Source organism: Metopolophium dirhodum, chromosome 4 (assembly GCF_019925205.1).
Source record: "Metopolophium dirhodum isolate CAU chromosome 4, ASM1992520v1, whole genome shotgun sequence".
NCBI classification, from domain to species: Eukaryota; Metazoa; Arthropoda; class Insecta; order Hemiptera; family Aphididae; genus Metopolophium; species Metopolophium dirhodum.
This window is the reverse complement of record NC_083563.1, coordinates 11568738-11592198: the sequence shown is the minus strand read 5'-3', so window position 1 is coordinate 11592198 and position 23461 is coordinate 11568738. Positions and strand designations below refer to the sequence as shown.

Here is a 23461-nt window from a genome sequence, read left to right as displayed (position 1 = left end):
AGTTTGTTCGAATATTTTATATTTATAATATATATTATGTGAATATGCGTATTGGTACATAGTAGGTACATACCTAGTATTATTATCAAGACACAATTTTGAACTGAAAACGATTATAATTGAATTAACACATTTTTAAAGGAATTGGTTATAATATATCAAAATTCAACCGGTACATAATTTGTACTTAAAAATACAATTATTTTTGAATTGTGAAATGAAAATGTATTTCAATTTGTATCCAATTAATCGAAATATGTATATTGTTTAACCGTGTAAGTACCTATACAACGCTTTTATAAAGTTATAAAGATTATAATATACTCACGTATAATAATATATGAATGTAATTTTAAATAAAGGTTGTAAAATCGATATCATTTTTTTTTTTTGTGAATAGTCATTCTTGTGTTAGGCGTATAAACACAGAAAAGTGGTCCCAAGGACTAGGAAAACGAGTGGACAACACAGTTTATTGTAGTATAGTATATTAGTATTAATACTATATAATATAATTTTTTTTTTACTTGCACAGTGAAGGTTAAACTATTTAACTATGTAAGATGTACTATGTACGGTACATACTAACCTACAATTATTATACCCAAAGAAAAAAATAAACATAAAGTTATTTCTACAGAGATTGCACATAATAAATTATTTGAAACAAAAACGGTATCGACTAGTGATGAGGACTATTATTCAGCTATAGACAGGAACAGAACTAATTGTGATAAAGTAGACACCATAAACATACATTTTACTGATCTTGGTACATGGCCTTTAAATATTACAGATACACAAAGAACATATTTAGTGAAAATGAGGTACAATTATTCCGAAATTCATGATTTTAGTAATTCGGAAAGAGACGGTAGAAATGTTAAGTCTGACTGGTTTTATAAGATACTTATGAATGGAAAAAAAATAAAAAGAACATGGCTCAGCTATTCTTCATATAAAAATGCACTTTTTTGTGTACCTTGTAAATTGTTTACTAAAATAGAAAACTCATCCAACATATCACAATTAGCATACACTGGCTTAACAAATTGGAAAAAAGTTACCGAAAAAATTCCATTACATGAAAATTCACCAATACATAAAAAAAATGTGTGTTCTTGGACTTCATTGGAAATGGCATTGAATCACTGCGAGGGTATAGATACAGAATTGCAAAATTCTATAAGAAAAGAAGAAGGTCACTGGAAATCCGTTTTATTGGCAATTATAGACATTATAATGCATCTAGCAATGGACGGAAGTGCATTTCGAGGATCTAATGAAATTATTTCTAGTGTGGGAACATCAAACCGAAGTGGAAAGTTTTTAAATTTAGTTAATCTAGTGTCACATTATCATGAACCATTATCAAAACATATTGAAAGACATAAAAAAGGTGGTCTTTCTTATTTTTCTCATGGTATTCAAGACGAGTTTCTAGAGATTATGGCAAAAAGAGTTAAAGATGAAATTCTTTCAAAAATAATAGAGGCGAAATATTATTCTATACTATTCGATTGTACACCGGACATTGCACATCAAGAACAAATGACCCAAGTTATTCGCTATGTTATACAAAACAACCAGAATGAATGCGAAATCATAGAAAGTTTTTTAAAGTTTGTGCGTGTGTACAACAAAACTGGTGAATCATTAACAGAAGATATATTAGATTGTTTGACAAAAGATAATCTTAGAATATCTGACTGTAGAGGACAATCGTTTGATAACGGGTCAAATATGAGTGGAAAAATTAAAGGAGTCCAAGCACGAATTATTGAAATGAATAAACTTGCAAGATTCATCCCATGCTCAGCTCACTCCTTAAATTTAATTGGTGTTAATTGTGCAAAAAGTATACCTAAAGTAGAAACATTTTTTGGCATCGTACAGAAATTATTTAATTTCTTTTCAAGTTCAACGCAAAGATGGGATATTCTAATGAATAATTTAAAATTGTCATTGAAAGGGTATAGTACAACAAGGTGGTCAGCTAAACATCGTGCAATAAAATCATTAAATACTCAACTGGATATGGTTTTTAAAAGCTTTGACGTTCTAAAACAAGAAAAATTATCAGAAGAAACAAAATTTGATGCAGATAATTTGATAAGATCACTTAAAAGTTTTTCTTTTATTTGTATGCTTACGGTTTGGGAAAACATTCTCAGTGCAATTGACAGGATTAATATAATTTTACAAAAACCAAAATTAACAATTGATGTAGCTGTCAAACACCTGCAAAGTCTCCTTAAAATATTAGAAAACTTTCGAGAGCAAGGTATAAATGAGGCTTTATTGGATTCAAAGAATAAAGCTGAAGTATTAGGCATAGAAACGGAATTTCCAAAAGTCAGATTACGAAAAAAGAAACTTTTACCCGGGGAAATTGCAGAAGATGAGTTTTGTAACATAAGTGAAGAAAATAAATTTTTAATAATGATTAAAAATGTTATTGACAATATCTTAATAGGACTACGTCAAAGATTTAAATCAATGGAAAATATTGCTCAAGATTTTTCATTTTTAGATCCAACAATAATTTATTCTTGGCCTATGGAAAACTTGAAAAGAGCGGGAGTCGATTTATGCAATAAATATGAAAACGACCTCAACAAAATTGAATTCATTTCAGAACTAGAGAGCTTTAAAGAGCATGTTTACAACATAGATGACGATTTAAAAAGAGCAACATTTTTTGAAATGTTGAATTTTATTTATAAAAATAAACTTCAAGATGCATATCCAAATATATCCGTTGCTTACCAAATATATCTTACAATGCCAGTTACTTCAGCTTCGTGTGAACGAAGCTTCAGCAAATTGAAATTAATAAAAACATATTTAAGATCTACTACGGAGCAAGCAAGACTTAATAACTTATCTATTTTATCCATAGAAAATAAAATTGCAAGACAAATCAATTATGAAGATATAATTAATGATTTCGCTGCAAAAAAAGCTAGAAAAGTTAATTTTTAAATTTTCAGATTATAATTTTTTTACTTAATTAAAATAATCAAGAGAAATTTTATTTAGGTTTTTGTTTTTATATTTTTTAATGGTTGTTAACTATAATATTGACTATGATCTATAATATTATAATATAATATGTTAAGACAACGATTTAAATAAAAAATATTTGTTATATAAAAATATACTTTTGATTTGTACCTGTTTAAAAATTTTTTTAATTGTGTTGACAACCCGCAAACCCTGACCCCTGTAGCTAATACTATGTAAGGGCGCTACATTTTTATTAGCCCCGGGCGCCAAATGTCTTAGATCCGGCACTGTATGTACCATGTAGGTACTATGTACTATGTAATGCACTAAACGGCGAAAAGTGTTAAAATAATAATATAAATTACCTATAATATTAGGTATTAATCAGAATAAATACCGAACTTGTTCAGGAACAATATACCTAATATGATTCTCGGTTATGACTTATAAATAAAATAAAAACATTTGAAACATTGATGATTTAGTAGGTATTGAAGACCATCAGGCATCAACAATTTAACTAAAATGTTATTTCAAAGGGGGCGTGGCGTGGTCTATTAAGCAAATTACCCGTATAATATGTTTTGTTCGGAATTATTAATAATGTAATAATCAAAATTATTGTTTAATAGAATATACTATATTATGCAGGAAATATTTAATTTTGTATACCCAATTATGTATAAACAAGAACAACATTTAATATTTGTTGTGGTATTTTGCTAATACATCCCAAATATTTTTTATGCGAAATCGTTAAATATTTTTTTAGTGGGTAATTTACAATTTGTTTTACGATGTTTTTTTTATTTTTATACCAATTGACTCAACATGGAATTTATTTAAGTGTTAAATTAAAATATATAGAGAATTTAGATTTAACAGTAAACATTCTAACTAACATCATACAAACAGCTACATGCTGGGCACCCACAAATTAAATGAACCCCATTCTACTTCATATTCTACAATCACCCAAATTATAGTTAATTATTTAATTATAGCTGAAAAACGTTCAGCAAAAGCACTATACGAGTGGAATAGACTTCCCTTCGTAAACACAGTTACGATAACCTGGAAAAGAAACATAAAAAATCCTTATCAAACATATACTGGCATCTTTCAAAAATAATTTATACAATCTCTCTACATAAGGTAGTCTGTGCCTTGTGTTGAAGCAACTAAACAAGCTTTTCGTTAAAGCTCTACTAACCTTCTAATCAAAAAATATATTGGTATACTGGTATATGCCCCTACACTCTACAGAATCAGGAAAATGCAATTAATTAATTAATATTATATGCAATTAATGTACGCATCCGGAATAATATTATCTAAAATACAATAAGATATTTTTAAAATGTAAGTACCTAGTTTGATTATATAGATTTCAGATAAGTTATAATATATACTATTGGTAACGAAATTTTATAGAATAGTTCCAAAATAAAAATTTAACAAGCTATCATAATTTTAATTTTCAATTAAACTCTATTAATATTATTCATACCTATTAGTAAGTTCTTAAGAAATGGGTAAAAAATTTTAAAATTACGTAGGTAGGTACGGTACGCATATAATTGTAGTTGTTATCATATTATTCATACAACCATACATAACTAATGGTAATAACTAATAAGGTACATTATATTATAAAAACACACAATCCAATTAGTTTTAATCGAGTTTAGTTCAACGCGTGTATATAGTTTATCGCTATATAACTCAATTAAAACGTTTTAAAAACATGTATATTTATACAATTTGTATTATTCGAGAAAAAAGTAGGTCTGTAGCGAATATACGTGAATGATTAAACTTAGTACCTATAAATATTATTGGACAGACATTGGCCTAATATTTTCCAACTACGAATACAAATACACTAATCTAAAATAGAGATAAACAAGACGTAAGTATGTCTATTGGATTCTGAGCAGAGCGATGAATATATTTTTATTATAGTTACATGTAGGGGAGACTGGGGGAACTACGGTCAGTGGGTAATAGTGTATACAGGTCACCTCTTTATCCAATAAACCAATGCATCTAAAATTGCGTTGACCGTACAAAAAGGTTAAGAATGATAACAAACACTTATTCTTATCGGAACGATATTATTAAAAGACGTTTTCGCGTTTTCACGTTAAAATGTGTGCAATTAGTTTTTAGAGGTAATTTATGTAAAAAAAAATATCTTGCAATCTCAATTAAGGTGCAAATATTAAAAACATATTTCTACTTTATAGATGTATATAATATAAAACAAAATAATGGAGGTTATGATCATAAATTTAAATCATGTAAAAGCAGTATTATTATGGTTTATCGATGAAAAATATATTTTAATTATTTTTCAATAGGGGAAATACCGATCAATATATAATATATAATATAATATGTGTGTTGTAGATAATCAATGATATAACCCAGTATTATCTTTTTATATGTGTTATATATTATGTGTGGCCAGTATTTCGCCGGAATAGGAAGAATAGAGGTATCTGTCATTTGCATTAAAAAAAAAAAATATTAGCTTTTGTTTAAAAAATCCGAGACATTGACACAATAATGTAGTCAATAGGTTCATGCATCCATTTATTGGAGTATGTATATAAATCTTTTATATAATCTGTGGTAGAAGCATAACATTTAGAGTCTTAAACCCTGAGATATGACAATTCTTGCTTCCCCCTGCAGTTTCCCCCAGATGTACTCTGGAGGGTAGGTATACCTACTACATGCATTTATGAATTAGGTATGTTCTAATAATATGACTGTTTCAGACTTAAGACATTATATTATACTATAATCTTTGAAATTATGCGTTCGTAAGTCGTAACTATGTTCGCTATAGAACGTTGCATTATACAATGTATATAATATAGGTACGCACAAAATACGATGAAGTAAAAATCTAATAATTTTGTAATTTACATCTTCTTGAAAACCGTGCACCAATCGCCATGACCAACTTTGAAAAGTTTGCGACGTTCACTATCGTAAAACGTTTAATTATTACATTAGTACCTATATTATTGCGTACTGAGTAGGTACTATTATACCTGTGCTGTAGATGGTTGTAAAAATAAGGTTGTTTATTATATTGATTTACCTACAAACTAACGCGAGATCAATGAATATGAATATATATTATATATAATATTATGTTTAGGTACTATAATAATTAGTTGGCGTCTGTCTTTGTCAGAAAACAATGGTAACAATATTATACCTACCCATAGGTATTAGGTACGTATGTTAATAATCAGACGAATTTATGGGAATATAGGCCGTATAATAATATTTAGCCTGCGGCTAGTGGCTACGCATAGTACCTACATAATATAGTATATTGATAGACATTTGCGTTGTAATAGTAAAAACACCTTCATTAAAAAACACCTAGTTATACTTATAGGTGCACAAAACATAAAAAGCAAGTACAACAATTTAGTCATTTAATGTTATTCATATTGAGGCTGGGGTCATAGTGTCATACCATGCGTTTTCGCTGCAACGGATTTTTTATCGCATATTATACCTATCTCAGAATACTGCCTTACCGCGGCGCGTTTGACGTGTGTGGTTGTACAATAACTGTTGAGTAATGAGTTGTAGCTCATAATAAATGAAAACCTAAGTGGTAAAACGTCATCCTAGTATGCATAGTAAATAAATAGTTATCCTAAACTATGGATAGGTAAAAAATAATGTACTAAAATGTTTAGGTACCTGCCTAAATAATATAGTTATGTATATTGTATACCTATATAGATACTAAATCGAGCGTTCAACTTAACGTTATAAAAAATGTATTAATATTCCGAGATGAAGAGTTCATGATTTATAATTATAAGATTATGGATAGTTAGAATTCAATGGATTTTTTTTTAATTAAAAGTTGTAGTAGGTACTTAGTTCTGATAAATATTCAGCACACACCTACTAACGCCCTTTCCCCTTCTTATAAACGAGTTTTTTTTCAATCACACATGCATATAATTAGTAAGTACATTCTACGTATTAATATTCAAAATTATTTTATTGATAAACAATTTTTTTTTAAATGTTATTACAAGTTTGCTAAAGTACGCATTTTTTCATTGCAGGTAGTACATACTTAGGTACATATTATATTTATCGCACAAAAATAAATACACGCTATCTTGAACTTCTACTGAACGGCAATATATTTTAATATAAAAATGAAACTGAAAAATGTGGGCAATGCAATGTAATGGCTAAACCTTCTGAGCGTTGCGATGAATGTATTAAACTTACAAAGATGTGTGTCTTTTTATTTTGTGCCTGAAGACACATCTTTTACTTGTAGAAAAGTGTTCCAATCATCAACTTCCAGGGAGGTTTTTGGTAGCAAATTGGATCTGGTTTGTAAAATTAGAAATTGCTCAGAACTCTTTAAAATAATATTGGTGAGGGGAGGGGGGAATTGTGAACATTAATTGGTAACCACGGATACCAATTAGTTAGACCGTCTCTACTCAGAGTCGTTTTTCGTTGTAAACAACGATTAATCATTGAATTCAAATTTAATACATCCATTACAGTGAACTACTCAATGACATGATACACACGGCATAATTTACTATGTAGGTACAGCGGGAGTGGTTACCTACATGACGGCTTATTTTGTTTTGTATTTATAGAAAACCACATTGGTACATAATATAATTTTCCGGCGTAACAAGGTCTTGTTTGATATCGTCGATGTGGCTTAGGACTCACGAATATTACAATAACATACAATTTATTTGTAACCACACACGTCATAGTCGTACCGTCTCAAATCACATACGTCGTGCTCGATACGTACGGACATAAGCAGAGTATTAGACTCGTAGCATTAATTAATACAAGCACAACACACTAGTACTATAATATGTATATTGTCTACTGTTTATTGTATGATTAATGTTTATGTAATACATCGATGATTATTGAAAATTAAATATATTTGATAGGTTATTATCTAGCTAGGTACTGTAATAATGTTATAATATGATCGTGTTGTACGTGTTAATTAGACAATATAGAATTATTACCCATTTCGGTTCATTGAATTTGGCAATACCTACTAATAACAATACTATTATGATGATCGAAAATAGTTGGGTACCGGCTAGTACAGTAATTATTAATACTAATATAATTATTGGGGGGGGACCTATCTTGGTCCACAAGGCCTTCGAAGGTGTAAACGGGTTGCCCCCTCTCATCCATTGCTGATGCAGCTTGTCTGTTCGCCGACGACTCTGCGGTCTGCATTATAGAATTTTGTTAATCTGTTTGTACCATTCGTAGCGGCAATAACTGGTGAGTTTTAATGATTTTTTTTTTCATATCATTTGTTATTGTTTTGCTTATCATAGCCGGAATTATACGTTAAGTAAAACATCAAAAATTTTTAGTATGATAGCTTACGTCAGGTTAACATTTTTTTTTTATAGTCTTGCTTATGAAATTTAGAGTAACATAATCTTAACATTAAAAATACAAACATAGTATGTATGTATATCTAAAGTTGATATTTTAATTATTGTTATTGTTTAATAATGCATTTATTTGAGTACATTGAATAATATTGTCTATTTGTCTCTATTCGTGGAAGATGTTTTTATTGTATATAAAGAAGTTATAGCTTAATTCAATTTTTTTCAAAATTTTACAATAATCTAGAAGAGAAATTAATTTGTTTTTGAACCAGGTTTTTTTTTAAATAACTTACTGCTGGCTACAAGTCTTTGAAAAATATCATTAAACATAATATAATATGGTATTATATTGTTTTGTGTAATTACTTTTATGTAAACAAATCATTTTGATATTAGTTATAGGTATGAACAAATTTAAGTTCTGCATTGTTTATAAAAATAATCTAAAACAAAGGACAAAATGAGAGTGGAGATGCACTTATATAAATATATAATTAATTTTTTGGTCATACATGGGATGCGTTTTTTTTGCTTAAATTATAGTTGCTTACTAATATGTACTCTGACATTTAATTAACTACACCGGAGGTCTACCCAAAATGCAAGAAATACGTGAAATAGGTATGTTATTCGATCTATCGAGGGAGTTTGAAGTGAAAATTAGAATATTTGTCAAAATAAAAATAACGAACACATAATTTAAAACAACTTTTTAAAACCTGTCTTGTACACTTTCTGATTATAATTTTTTTGTTATTAATAAATAATAAACATACACATAACACGAGAAACTATAACATTTTTAATCATTAAATAATAATATTTTACTGTGGCATAATTATTTGTATAATATGCTAATAATGTAAATATTTGTGTGCTAACATCAGAAAAATAATATAAATATGCACACGATTCATAATATATTATCATATAAGTCATAATAATATTCATTACTGATTAGTGATTAGCCAGTGCCCAGTATAGATGTTAAGAAACTAAACATCAATATCGATTTTTAATTTATAATAATATAATATACACAAGTCTAATTAATGAACTTTAATATTATATAATATATTATGCTTATTAGGCTAATGACATACTAAATATGTATCCGAAAATTGACGCCCATAAAACTATGCACCTGTGTAATACTATTGTAATTTATTACGTGTTATAATAGGTACCTACGTCAAGAAATAGGCATATTAGCATATTGGCGGTATTATCCTGCGCAGATTTCTCAATATCAATAATAGCTTTAATGTGATATTCGGGACCTTGACGTTTCAACGATCTTTAACGAGTTCTTATATAGGTGCCTAGACCTAGTACCGAGCCAGACTGTTATTAGTGTTGTACAATAATAATACCTATTAAACTATTGTTTATATACCTATCATTATTCATTCCGATGGGAATCCTTTGGACCGTACATTTTAAGATAAGCAATGTTGTTAGTTTTTACTTATACTTTTCAATGTAGATACTAGATAATCATACGACTTCATTATAATAATATACGATAATATTGATATGATTCCTGATTTTCATAAAGTCAATGTCCTTTTGTCAAAAACAAGATACATCCAAACCATGTGTACATAATATTATAAAATTATAAACTGTTCGTAGATGTCGTTACGACACGTCAGTCTCTATTTAGATATTATATTTGTTTATACATTATTTTTGAGCAGTCTGTATTCATAAAATTAAGTTATGTAATCTGTTTTATACGATTAGTTTTACGTCGGACTACATTTTGAACAATTTAATTTCTATATTCTCGAAACAGCTAGTTAATTTAAACGAAACACATAAAATCCATAGTTCATAAATTAAAAATCATTTGCGAAATAATAATATAGGTAGGTATCTATATAATATTATAGGTCATAGGTGTAAAATGCAAGTGAATTTTAATTGTTATTACATAATTATTGCATTTAATGTAAAAAGATTAAGTGTAATGCCATCCTTCTATATGTCGGAATGAACAGGGTTATGATATCATTGTTTTTGAATTGGATTTTCGATAAACTATTCACGCAGTGAGGCAATAATTCAAATTTCTATAAATAAAACAAAATTTTTCTGCACAGGAATTACTTTTGCTGTAGTGGTTTCTCAATAAATTTTAATCACCAATACTCCATTAGATCGTAATAATATTGTTGCCAAAGATTGACATTTTTATTATTTTGTACATAAAAAAAAATGATTGAAATAACTGTAGGTATTTTAATTTAGTTATGTTGACGGCAGAGCCGTTGATATAGATCGAAATTAAATGTATATAATATTATTTTTACATTTTACCAACACATAAAAATTGTATGGAAATAAAAAAAAAATTCACCAAGAGAAACAACATAGGTAGAATATAATATAGGAAGAAAAAGACGAAACGATTAATAATACTAGTTTTGGCATTCGCTCGGGGCCATCGAAAATATCTGTCGATTTGCCGAGATATATATTATGGGGGAGGCCTCGGGGTAAAAAAAATAAAGTATAATATTTTTGTTTTGTCCAAACCATCTTACCACTATTATACCTATATAATATTATTCTGTTATATTTGTCGAGTTTAAACACGCGACACAACGTTCGACTTGATTTTTCCCGCTGCGCAGATTGCAAAGCTTGCGATATTATCGGCTATTGTGCATAATATGCATATTATATTATAACGTTTAGGTGTACGAAATTATAATAATATTATACCGCAGCAGACGATAGAGAATACCGTCTTCGTGGATGATACAATTTCATAATTCATATTATTATTCTGATGTGCAGGGTATAATATATTGTGTTAAATACAATTAAATCCAGTCGTCCATATACGTTTAATATAATTATATTATAATAATTATGTTATGACTTATATGATGAACAGTGGTGGCGGCGCCAACTATTAAATCTTTTGAGGCAACTGACATAATATTATGGTGTTTTTGACACCCACCCTATAGACTGAGAATTGATATACCTAGTCCTGTACCTCAACAAATTACCTCCATGCCACCACTGGCAGGTTATGAATATTATTATTTGTACAATAGTAATAATAACGATGTACATGAAATTATTATTCGTACCTAAAGTAGGTTTACGTAACAACTGAAATTTCGCAAAAAAAAAAAACTTTACAATGTTATACGCCGGCCCCGGATAACGCCTGTCGACCTTCTGCGTCGGCATTTCAGTTTTTCCACCGATTCGGATTCGACGGGCTCGCATTGTTTTAAATAAAACGGTTCGGATGCCGGAAAACGTGCGCACAATGTGAAAGTCGTTCATAATATTATATACATATAGTCATACAGCCTCAGGACACGGGAAACGGCCGAGACCTTGTGCCCGCGTCGACGTTCTCTGCAGTATATTATAATATAAACGACTATTATAATATAATGATAATAATAATATTATTATCATTGTTATTTGTTATTATTATTATTACTATACAAACACATTTTAAAATATTCACTGTCGATTTGTCCTCGGGTAATCTCGTGAACGGCGGCAGTCTCGTGTTCACGCGTCCGACGACGACGTTTGATAACGTGGTTTATCATTGGTACCTATTCAACCATTTAAGTTTGGCTTCAAAATTTCTCGGATACCTACACGACTTCATTATACTGCGACTGCAATCTACAAGACTTACAAAATATTCGAAAATATGTATGTTAACTGTACAGCAATAGAAATTTAATGTGGCGTATATAATATCATTACTATCTAACTTTAATTATGTGTTATGTATTTCCGAGTTTGTGAGTTCAACATAGTATAAAATACGCGAGTATAGGATGTGAACTTAAGGCGTCCGTGACAATGTAATTTTGTTTGGGTTGTTGTGAGTGGGGGTGTTTAGCTTCTTCACATTATGGTAGTCTACGTCTAGTCACTATTCCAGGTTAGTTCCAGGGAGTTCTCAAAGCAACAAATTTCTGTTCTTATTAATGAGCATTTGACCAAATTAAGTACCTATATGTAAGTTTCGCAGAAATCGATACGATACAACGACGTTTATATTCTTCTTTTACAGTAGTAACTGGTTTACAGTAGTTACTTTTAGACTTGTGGCAAGTCACTCGGTTACGTGTTAATTATTATTATATTATGGACTTCTGCAGTACAAAAAAAAATACATATATATAAACAGTAGGATCAATAATTTACAGGTCTCGGGGTCCAACTCTTTTATTTTTTTAGTCAGGGTTATTAAACTTTTTGAACCTACCTCACATTTCTTGATGTATCTTCAAGACTTTTCAACTCTTTTATGCCAATTGTTTTTAAATATTAAACCAAAATCGAACAAATTATTCTTATTGAAAAAGTAAACAAAATTGCAAAAAGATATCATTTTTGAACGTAATATAAGTAATAAAGTAATAAAATATAAAAATTAAAAGAGTTAAACCCCCACCCTTCAAATGTTTTTTTCATAACTTAAGGTGTACTATCATAATATCACGATGCCGGCCGATCACTTCCCCGGGACACATTGTATAATACAATGTATATTATCTCTACATTCGATAGAAATGGATTGTATAATATTGTTAGCTGCAGTCGTGAGCGTTTCCTATATATTTTGTTTTTTCCCGACTTTACGGGATAACGACAACTTTCACTTAATATTAATGAATCTCGTTTGTATATTAGATTCTTATTAACGTGATAATATTATAATATATTGTTCTCAGGTAAAGATGGCGAGAATAGCGCTAGCGATACTGATTTTGGGGTGCTGCACATGCGCCGTGTGGTCGGTAAATGACCGCCTGCGGGAGGTGTTTAGCTGGAAGCAGTTGGACTTTGCGTTCCCCGACCAAAAGACCAGGCAGGCGGCCATTGCCAGTGGCGAGTACGTGCAGGAGAACAATTTGCCACTTGGCCTGGAGGTATGGCGGGACAAACTGTTCATCACCGTTCCCCGGTGGAAGGCCGGAGTGGCGTCCACGCTCAACTACGTGTCCCTCGGATCGGGTAATTATTATTTTATACCTACTACGCGGTAATCGATAATATATTTATCAGATATCGTAATGAAAATAATATCACAGGATATAGGTGAAACGCATTCTGTGATAATTTATCAAATATATTAATAATAATGATGGCGATAATTAATAATAACGTCAAGTGCGCCGACCGCGGCGTCAGAGGACTGCGTGGAATTATTATATTACTTTGTGGTATGATCGCATACGATGACCACCGTCGAGCAGCTGACCCACATGACCCTAGGCCGTGACGCCGCAGTCCACGAGTAGCTATGTATATACACCACCCACACGACACACGCATAATATAAATTATTATCTATATCCATCACAGAAACGCCATAAATTGTCCGTAGCTTTTTTTATTTTTATTATAAGCGTATAATTGACCATCATTGTGATTTCTGTATTGCATGTCCATTGCGCGTTGTCTGGTCGTGTTTGTATAATATAATATTATATTGGTACATGGCTATGTATGTATATTTGCGTTATTATATTATATACTTCGGTGGCGGTCGCCTGAAAGCAGTTTATTATATAATACATATTTTATTATAATATATTATAATAATATGTAATGAGGATGATGGGTAACGCGTGGTGGATATCCCATCGATAAAATAATAATATTATGTCCTAATAAAAATATTAATTCCGACCATATAATATTATAATAACGTAATCGCCCGGTTTGATGTTTGATACGTTGTTATAACTACAAATAAAATTAAATATTATAATTTAAAAATAAATCGTACGATTTTGAGCGTCCACTAACAGCGTCGCACTCACTCACGTCACAATAATAATATATAGGTAACCACTCATAATATTCGAAATATAGGCAATGAAAAAAAACGTGTTGTTTCGGATACTTTCTTTTTCTTATTCGATATTTTTTCAGCGATCCACTGTGTCAGTGAAATAGTCTACGCGAATATTGCCGTGTATAAATGTTTGATTTAGGTACTTATGTAAAAATATAATATAATAAATGAGGACTGTATTACATGGCATGCTATGGAAATAGTTGGCGCGTTGAGCTTTTTGTCAATGGGCATGACAATAATTGCGATCATATTATTATAGTATAGCGTCCGATTTATATATAATTTATTACAATAATATAAAATATTATGCTATTGCAAACGTCATTCGGTTATTGTAAACACTGCAAAAACGGTGTGCACCAGCCATCAATATTTTATATACACGATAATAATATACAAAATGTGTTCAATTTTAATTTTGAAAAGCTTTAATTACTGTTTGCACGCCTATATTTATACCTACATATTAGGTAGCAATAACGGATAACACTGCTGCTCATTTATTAGGTAAAACATTTATCCACCTCATCAGTTATAACACAATATATTATGTAGTGATATAATGTATTCTATTATCGTTCATCGGATCTAATTATTAGTCTAATGACCGTTTCCCGACTTTTTGAACTCCGCGTACCTATATATTGTCGTGGACGTCCGGAAAACGGTCGGGACTTACATATATAGTATAATATTATATTATCATTGCGTAAAGGTTTTATACGCTCGTCTGACGATATGTCTATTAGTATTCACGCGTCGCCGGACGGACCTCTGATTATGCAGCGATAAACGCAGTCTGTTTCGTCCGTCACAATGTTCGGCCCGAATCGTGTAATATTATTATTGTGCGCCGGACTACCACCTGTTCGGGATCCGACATAACACGCTACGTCGCTACATCATAGGGTCTCGTACAGAGTTTTCGTATACGAAAGTAATAATAATATAATGCCTGACTGCGAAAAAAAAAACAAAATCCGTATTATGCATTCATTGTCGTGGGTATGTACAAAAACCGATAAAAAAAAAAGATGTGGCAACGCGCGAGTTACAAAATCATTCCACTCCGCGGACACAGTACCTATACGTACGTGAATCGCACACATGACGCGGTGCATGATCGTGTGTGTATAACAGCAACAACAATAATAATAATGAATAAAAATAATAATAATAATAATAATAATAATTATTATTATTATTGTATCGGTGTTCTCACGGAAAGTGAAAACGACATCATCGCGTATGTTCGTGTCGTAACATTCGTGTCCCGCATTCGACCAGCAGTTGAATTACATATTATATTTTTTATTCTCACACGCGTCTCATCATCGTAACTCGCTGTCGTATTGTGTTTTTTTTTTTTTTGCTTAAAAATCGTAATAAAATAATAATTGATCTGAACAACTGCTGCCCGCTAAGAAGAGTCGGTCGAAATAGGCGGATAAGACGAAAACGAATCGTATGAACGGTCGTTCCCGATTGCCGAACGGATAATAAAATATTATATAGTACCAGTAGGTACCTATGTGGTGGTAGAAAAATATGATCCATATTATTGTGTGACTGTGTGTCTCGTTAAATAATTATTCAGGTAGTTCGCGCGAGAAAAAAGGCACCTAACTTTGGTTGTTTTTGTGTTATTATTTTTTGTAGTTAGATGTTTGATTTTGCTTCCGTTTTGTAGTTAGTTTTGGTCGAGGTATAAGTAAATTGACATGTATTCATGTGATAGTACAACATAATATTTTAATGTTAAAGCCGATTAAAATGAAAAATAAACGGAAAAGTACATACCTATTAATAGAAACTGCTGTAATACGGCGGTAATAATAGTTATCTTACATTTTGCGGTATAATGAGTTAAAAGTAATTTCTGACTTCTGTATAATTATTGATTTTGGTAATTTTAAATAATATTTTCGTAAGACACGCTACGCAGTACGATTTACTTGCTATTGCATGATTTAAGTATTAAGTCAATCGTTAAATTTCAGTATATTTTAAATGCAGAATAACAATTTAGTTTGCATGGTGGTGATAATTGGAATGTACAGAAGATAAAAACTAATATACCTACGTAAGTATACTGAAATATTTAATTTGATATTTATTTATATGATGTGGTTAAGGAAAATAAAAACATTGATTTCAGATATTAAAACAAATGGTTATGGCTTAGTTCAAGGCAACAAATTGTCATAAAACATTTGAATTGAATAATACGAACTATAATCGTGGGACATTATTTCAAATTATATCATATTATTTTATGACATTTTATATAAAATAATTATTGCTCTCAAGTGTTGTATTTTATAAAAGCACATTTCAACTAAAATTTAATTTCGATTAATACTTTAATCCACCTCACACGACCGAATAAAACATTGCAATATTCATTACTCGGTGAAAATGTTAATATTTTAATTACATACGAAATCGTTTTTTCGCGTTTGTGTGTTTATTATTATTTCACCGCCTTGCACTCATTATAATAATTACTATGCATGTATACAATATTATACCTATATTGAGTTGTTTTGGGCACGTAGATTTATTAGTTATGTGTGCAAATCGTTCCCCGGCATGATTTCATAAAGCCCACGTATGTCACAATGCACTTACGTAGGGACGGACCCTTATGCGAAATCCACGTTATCGCAGTTGCAAACCATTATAATATGATTTTGTGCGTAGTTGAACACGAATACATCGCATTTACAGTGTTTTCCGTTTATTATTTTCAGAACCGGAGAACAGATCTCCCAATCTGATACCGTACCCGAATTACGAACAGAATCGTTTGGCGTCCAACATGACCGATCGAATCGTGTCCGTGTTCCGCATCAACGTTGACGTGTGCGATCGTCTGTGGCTGGTCGACACCGGTCTGGACGACGTGTGGGGCGAGGCCAACCCGGTGCAGACGCCCAAGCTGATGGTGTTCGACCTGAACACGGACACGCTGATCAGGCAGTACACGTTCAGACCCGATGACATGAAGCCCGACTCGTTCTTCGCCAACATCTTGGCGGACACTACCAAGGACACGTGCGACGACGCGTTCGCGTACATCCCGGACCTGGGCGGGTATGGGCTGGTCGTGTACAGCTTCGCGTCGAACACGTCGTGGAGGGTGAAGCACCACTTCTTCCACTTTGACCCGCTGTCCGGCAACTTCCACGTGGGCGGCCACAACTTCCAGTGGACCGACGGCATATTCGGTGTGGCGCTGTCCCCGGTCAAGGAGGACGGGTACAGGACGCTATACTTCCACCCGCTGTCCAGCACCCGGGAGTTTTGCGTGTCCACGCACATCGTCCAGAACGCCAGCATCGCGTCGGACAGCTACTACGAGTACAAGGTGCTGGGCTCCAGGGGCCCGAACACCCAGGCCAGCGGGTCGTCGCTGGACGAGGCCACCGGGGCGCTGTTCTACACGCAGATAAACAAGGACGGCGTGGGCTGCTGGAACTCGTTCCGGAACGCGGACGAGTACTCGGCCGACACCAACCACCTGGTGGCGTCCGACAGCCAGACGCTCGAGTTCCCCAACGATCTCAAGGTGGACAAGACGGGAACGCTGTGGGTGCTCTCCGACAAGCTGCCGCTGTACCTGTACAAGGGCCTAGACCTCAGCGAAACCAATTACAGGATCTTTAACGCCCCCGTCGTGGACGTAATCAGGGGCACCGTTTGCGACATCAAATAGATATTATAAGAGATTATATAATATATGATGGTACATATTATACCATTTTACTACCTATACCAATTATCTATATCGCTGGTTCCTCATACCTCACGAAATCCAGTACTTATTTTACACTTTAATATATATTATGTATTACGTATAACAATAATTTAGTACGTGTTTTTTTTATATATATATTATTTTATTGATAAATAGACGCATTACAGTATTATTGTTCGTATGTTAATTTTTTTTTTTTTTCAATAAAATTGTTTTTGAACAGTTTGTGTTATTTTTTACCCATTTGAAAATCGTTATCATAATATTATTCTATCGAATACGTATACTTACCTTCCTGTTATTGTAAGGGAAGCATATTTTGCACATTTTTATTTCCATGGACAAATATAATTATTTCGATGGCGGAGAAAATTATACGTTGTTTTTATCCGCGGTTACGCGTTATAACTTATAAGTATACCTATATAGCTGTATTTTTATTTTATTGTTTTGTTAAATAACGTGGTCCAGCTATCCGATGTTTTTATGTATGAATGGATGCAGTATAACTATATAATAAATTGTTTTTGATGATCAGCGTATAGCATTATAATATTAGTAGTTGAATATTTATAATATTTTGAAAAAAAAAAATAATAATAAAGTAATTTTTGATAATCGTGATAAAGAACACCCGACAAATCTTCGGTGTATGTCAGATTCCTACATAGGTGAATTTCGGTATCGTCTAAATAACAACATTTTTAACTGCATAGTGTATTCACTCGGATAATAAATTACTATTTTAAATTAATGTATTTTTTATAAATAAATGTGTACCTGCCGCTATAAATCTTCACATTTTATACCTATTAATTTTCTACATCATTGTACTCGGCGTTTTGAGAAATAGTAGTTTATGTTTATTATAAATTATATTTAACAAATATCTATATCCACCGTATGAATCGTAAAAAGTAATTATAATTATTATAAACCTAAAGTTAATACTCATTAGTTATTAGTACGAATACAAAATCAAAATTTTTGCCGGCAGCCAATAGGCTACCAGAGGACGATGGTCGAAAAAAAAAACAAAAAAAAAAAATAAATGGGTTATCATTGAAACTTATCAAAAACCTTGTAACAATGTTAGTTAATTTAATTCGAATATTTGACCGCAATTTTATCTGTTTGATGGGTTTTCACTTTTCAGAATATTTCGCTATATTTTGTTGTTATAATTTAGTATTCATTTTAAAATACCACTTTATAGTTGTAATAGTACTAAGTATTAAGTGGTTCAAAAATTGCCTCAAGTTATGTATTAATTGAAATAATATTATCTACTAAATAAGCATTAACGTTGACATAAATATTTTATAGGTACTCAAACTTTTGGAATGAGAAAGTTTGTTATTAGTTTCTAATTAATCATCATTATTTTATATTAATATATTACATTGTGGTATTGCGCTGAGGTGTGTGAAGCGAGACGAATGCAGTATACACGATATCTGTAGGATCCACCTTTTTTTTATTAGTATAATATTAATTACTTATAAAATATGATGAGTGTCTCACACTCTCGCGTTACTGAAAATGCGGTAATAAGGTTTATTTTTACCATACCGATGCTAAATAGTGAATACTATCGGTGTGTCTTGTACTTAAAATTAGTTACTGTAAAATACTAACGATTTTTTAAAGTAAGTGTTTGAGCTGAAATTGGAGATTCCGTTTCCTCTTGAATGTAAACACTTTCAATTAATCGATGTTTTACATAGTAGGTACATAATTATGTATAATCTAAGGGCGCGCGTCAACAAGTTTTTGTGAGAAATTTTTTGAACAGCTATTTTAAAGTTTCTTTTTCAACAATAATTATTAAGCGTCTGTCGTGGGAGTAATGTGTATCGTTATCCTGTTGTAATAATTAATACAATTTATGAATAGTTTAGTCTAGAGCTGGCGGTATTTAAAACCGATATATATACCTACGGTATTACCGGTTATACGGTTATTACGGTACCCCGGTAATTACCAAAAATACCAGATACCGGTATTTTTTAAATGCCGGTAATTATCGGTATACCAAAGCCCGAAAATACCGCCAGCCCTAGATTAGGCTATCGTTTCCAGACTTCAAGTCCATTCTATCTAAGTCATAAATATTATAAGAATGGATAGGACATCGGGCTTATCATCAACTGAGAATAAAGTGATACATTTTTTGAAGTTATAAGGGTTCCTTTATAATTGATAATTATAGTAACCTCACCTCAAAAAAGGCCTTTTGTAGTCTATATCTCATTCTCTCTCCTAGATATTGAACTTTCTCTCTTTCCCAAAAAAGACTGCAACCTCTTGCGAAGCCAGTATAGGCGTTTCCTACCTATTCTTATAATCTTAGTCCGTGATATATGATATAAGATAACAGATAACGAAAGTGACAATATTATATTATGTCATTATGAATGTATAAAAATAATAAATAATAAATATTGGTATATGCCATATGGTATTTTCGGTAATTACCGAGGTACGGTTTTTTCAGTGATTACCGGAGTACGGTATTCTCGGTTATTACCGGGGTATGGTATTTTCAGTAATAACGGTAATTCCCGAATCACGGAATACCGGTATTCTGAAATACCGAAAATACCGGGTACCAGTATTTTTTAAATACCGGTAATTATCGGTATGCCGAGAATACCGCTAGCCCTAGTTTAGTCATAGTTAAATTGCGTAGGTATTGTTACATAATTATCATTATTAATATCTATTTTGGACTTGAACACCTGGTCCGAATACAATTATATTTAACTATTACCATTTTACCGGGTTAAGTTCCAATTTTGAGGGAAAACAATAATTACACATGTTTAAGTTTACCAACGTTTTTATATTTTCCTTTATAACTTCAAGGGGAATAAAAATAAATTTGACTTATTTTTTGCGAGTTGTAGGTATATTATTATCTCATACACAACTCAAAAACAGTTCAAGGGACAAGAAAAAAAATCGAGTTATCGAGACTCGATTATATAAATCGTCCAATCATTTGCCGTCTGTTAACCGTTCATTTTTTACAACTCGTCGCCGCCAACTTGGTCAATACTGTCAATCTGCAGTTGCATATTATACGAAATAATTAGTTTAATCTTTAACGTCCGTGAAGTTGGCCCCACCACGGCCACGGTGCCATGTCGTGATAACTGCACAAAACTTGTAACAATAGTTTTAACTTTTTGCAACCTCGTATTTACGTAGGAACCTGATGTTCACGTCGGGGGGGGGGGGAGGGGAGGGAAAATTTCCCACGTTCCACCACATCGTCCTACCTATCAACCCCAAAGTTTTTTCATATTTTAGCAACAATTATGCATTTTATAGGTTCAAATTATAACCGTTCGCCGCGGCTGGTGCCATACCCGAACTACCAAATAAACCGACTGCCGGCCGCCGGTCAATCGACCACCAACCACCTGATCAACACGTACAGGATAAGCGTGGACACGTGTGACCGCTTGTGGATGATCGACATGGGGATCTCGAACGGCACGAAGCTCGGCCAACCGCAGCTGTTCATCTTTGACCTGAACACGGACCAGATCGTCCGGCAGTTCATCATCGCCCAAGACCTGATGCGCGTGGACGGAAACACGTGGTTCCCGGGCCTGTTGGCGGACACGAACTCGGACTCGTGCGACCGTGCGTTCGCCTACCTGCCGGACCTCGGCGGCGGTCTGGTGGTGTACGACTACCAGCAGAACACGGCCAAGCGAATCGAGCACCATTACTTCTACTTTGACCCACTGGCCACCGTGTTCCACATCGGCGGTGTCCGAGTCGAGTGGCCGGACGGTTTGTTCGGCGTGAGCATGTCCGAACGCCACCGGAACGGCTTCCGGACGCTCTACTTCCAGGCAATGTCCAGCACCAGGATGTTCTCGGTGGACACGAGCGTTCTGCAGTCGAACACGAGCGGCAGGAACACGTTCGAAGAGTACCGGCATCTCGGCCACCGCGGATCTGGAATGCAGGCCGGCCCCATGACCTCGGACGAGGCCTCCGGCACCGTTTTCTACGCGCTCGTCAACCAGGACGCGGTCGGCTGCTGGAACCCGAAGCAACACGACCACCTGTCGTCCGAGACCTCGGCCGTGTTGGCACAGGACTCTGAGACCCTCGAGTTTCCGGGTGACATCAAGGTGGACAAGGACTCCAACCTGTGGGTGCTCAGCGACAGGATGCCCCGCCACCGGTTCGACGTTAACAACTTTGACGTGGAAGACATCAACTATCGCGTGTTCAGAGCACCTGTCGCTGACGCCATCCGCGGTACGGTTTGCGAATCACCCCGCACCTTGACTCGGCCACCGCCCGGTCCCAACCATCCCTCGCGACCGCGGCCCGCCACCACCACCACCACCACATCCACCAGTGGGAGTGCATGGAACACGCCGTCCTCGAGGGCGAAGGATTTTGATTAAGTATGGTACGTTACATGACGCTGCGTGTGCACGTGCAACGACATTTAATGTATATTTTATTTATTATTATTTATATTGCAAGGCGAAATAGTGTTTTAAATACAATCGCAACTTAGGATCAATGATCCGTTATGTGTTATTATTTTTATAATTTTATACTGTTTAGAGCATTTTAGTATATTATGGCTTAAAACTGTGAACGATATACATTTTTTAGTTGTAGGTAAATGTAATATTTAATAATGTAATTTATACGTGATGAACAATAATTAAACGCAGTAATATTTTAATTTACATAAAACTGTTATATTGTGTTATAAAATGAGTCAATCACTATAATATTTGATATTATTATACATAGTCTTTGGATGAAAATAAGCAATCCGCGAGGTTATTCAGGAAAAAAAAACAAACTATACGTCGTAATAGGTACGTATTGTGAGCATCGGAGTATTATTTTGTCGACGAATTGGAATACAAACTATTGTTGTTACTTATCGACAAAATCATAACTTTTCGAAGTCCACAACTTAATTTGTTTTTATCCCTGGTAATCATTTTCGGTATGGTCACGATCGACGAAGTGGGCGTAGACGGTGAGGTCAATCTGATGACGAATTCAATAATATGGTAAACGGAACTGCTGCGAGTGTTTAATCGGCAAAGAGAGCGAAAAGCTGGCCGAGGTGCCCCTGAGGTTTGTATTATTAAGAATTTAAAACAAAACAATCTGTATAATAAGTTATTATTATGGTATATAATTATATAATATGAGGCGTGGTACGGCATGAAAACTGAAAAGTAAATTATTGAGTAGCTTCAGATAGGTTAGGTATACAATTATAGATCCATCAACAACAAAGTAATATATAATTAATATTAATAATTATGTTTTACTTTATTATTAATATATATATACTTTATATCATACCTATTTGGG

The 23461-nt window shown here is 33.0% G+C and overlaps 2 protein-coding genes across 3 annotated transcripts; both read left to right on the top strand.

Annotated features, from left to right (window-relative positions):
* Window positions 1-570: 570 nt before the first annotated feature.
* Window positions 571-2985, top strand: LOC132942820 (zinc finger MYM-type protein 1-like). Its single transcript, XM_061011471.1, has 2 exons — window positions 571-577; window positions 641-2985. The coding sequence occupies exons 1-2, from the start codon at window positions 571-573 to the stop codon at window positions 2983-2985; spliced, it is 2352 nt and encodes a 783-aa protein (XP_060867454.1).
* A 5227-nt stretch (window positions 2986-8212) lies between these two features.
* LOC132942335 (protein yellow-like) lies at window positions 8213-22828 on the top strand. Of its 2 annotated transcripts, none has more exons than XM_061010646.1 (3): window positions 8213-8346; window positions 13193-13475; window positions 21422-22828. In XM_061010646.1, the coding sequence occupies exons 2-3, from the start codon at window positions 13199-13201 to the stop codon at window positions 22519-22521; spliced, it is 1377 nt and encodes a 458-aa protein (XP_060866629.1). In that variant the 5' UTR covers window positions 8213-8346; window positions 13193-13198; the 3' UTR covers window positions 22522-22828. The 2 variants fall into 2 exon arrangements, with proteins under 2 accessions (XP_060866629.1, XP_060866630.1); XM_061010647.1 differs by lacking the exon at window positions 21422-22828 and adding an exon at window positions 17079-18307 and having other exon boundaries at window positions 8214-8346.
* The last annotated feature ends 633 nt before the right edge of the window (window positions 22829-23461 follow it).

Excerpts from the sequence above, each read along its gene's own strand:
- LOC132942335 (XM_061010646.1), top strand. The coding sequence starts at position 13,199 with ATGGCGAGAATAGCGCTAGCGATACTGATTTTGGGGTGCTGCACATGC. Across the intron at positions 13,476-21,421 it reads CTACGTGTCCCTCGGATCGG|GTTCAAATTATAACCGTTCG; the intron begins GTAATTATTATT and ends TGCATTTTATAG.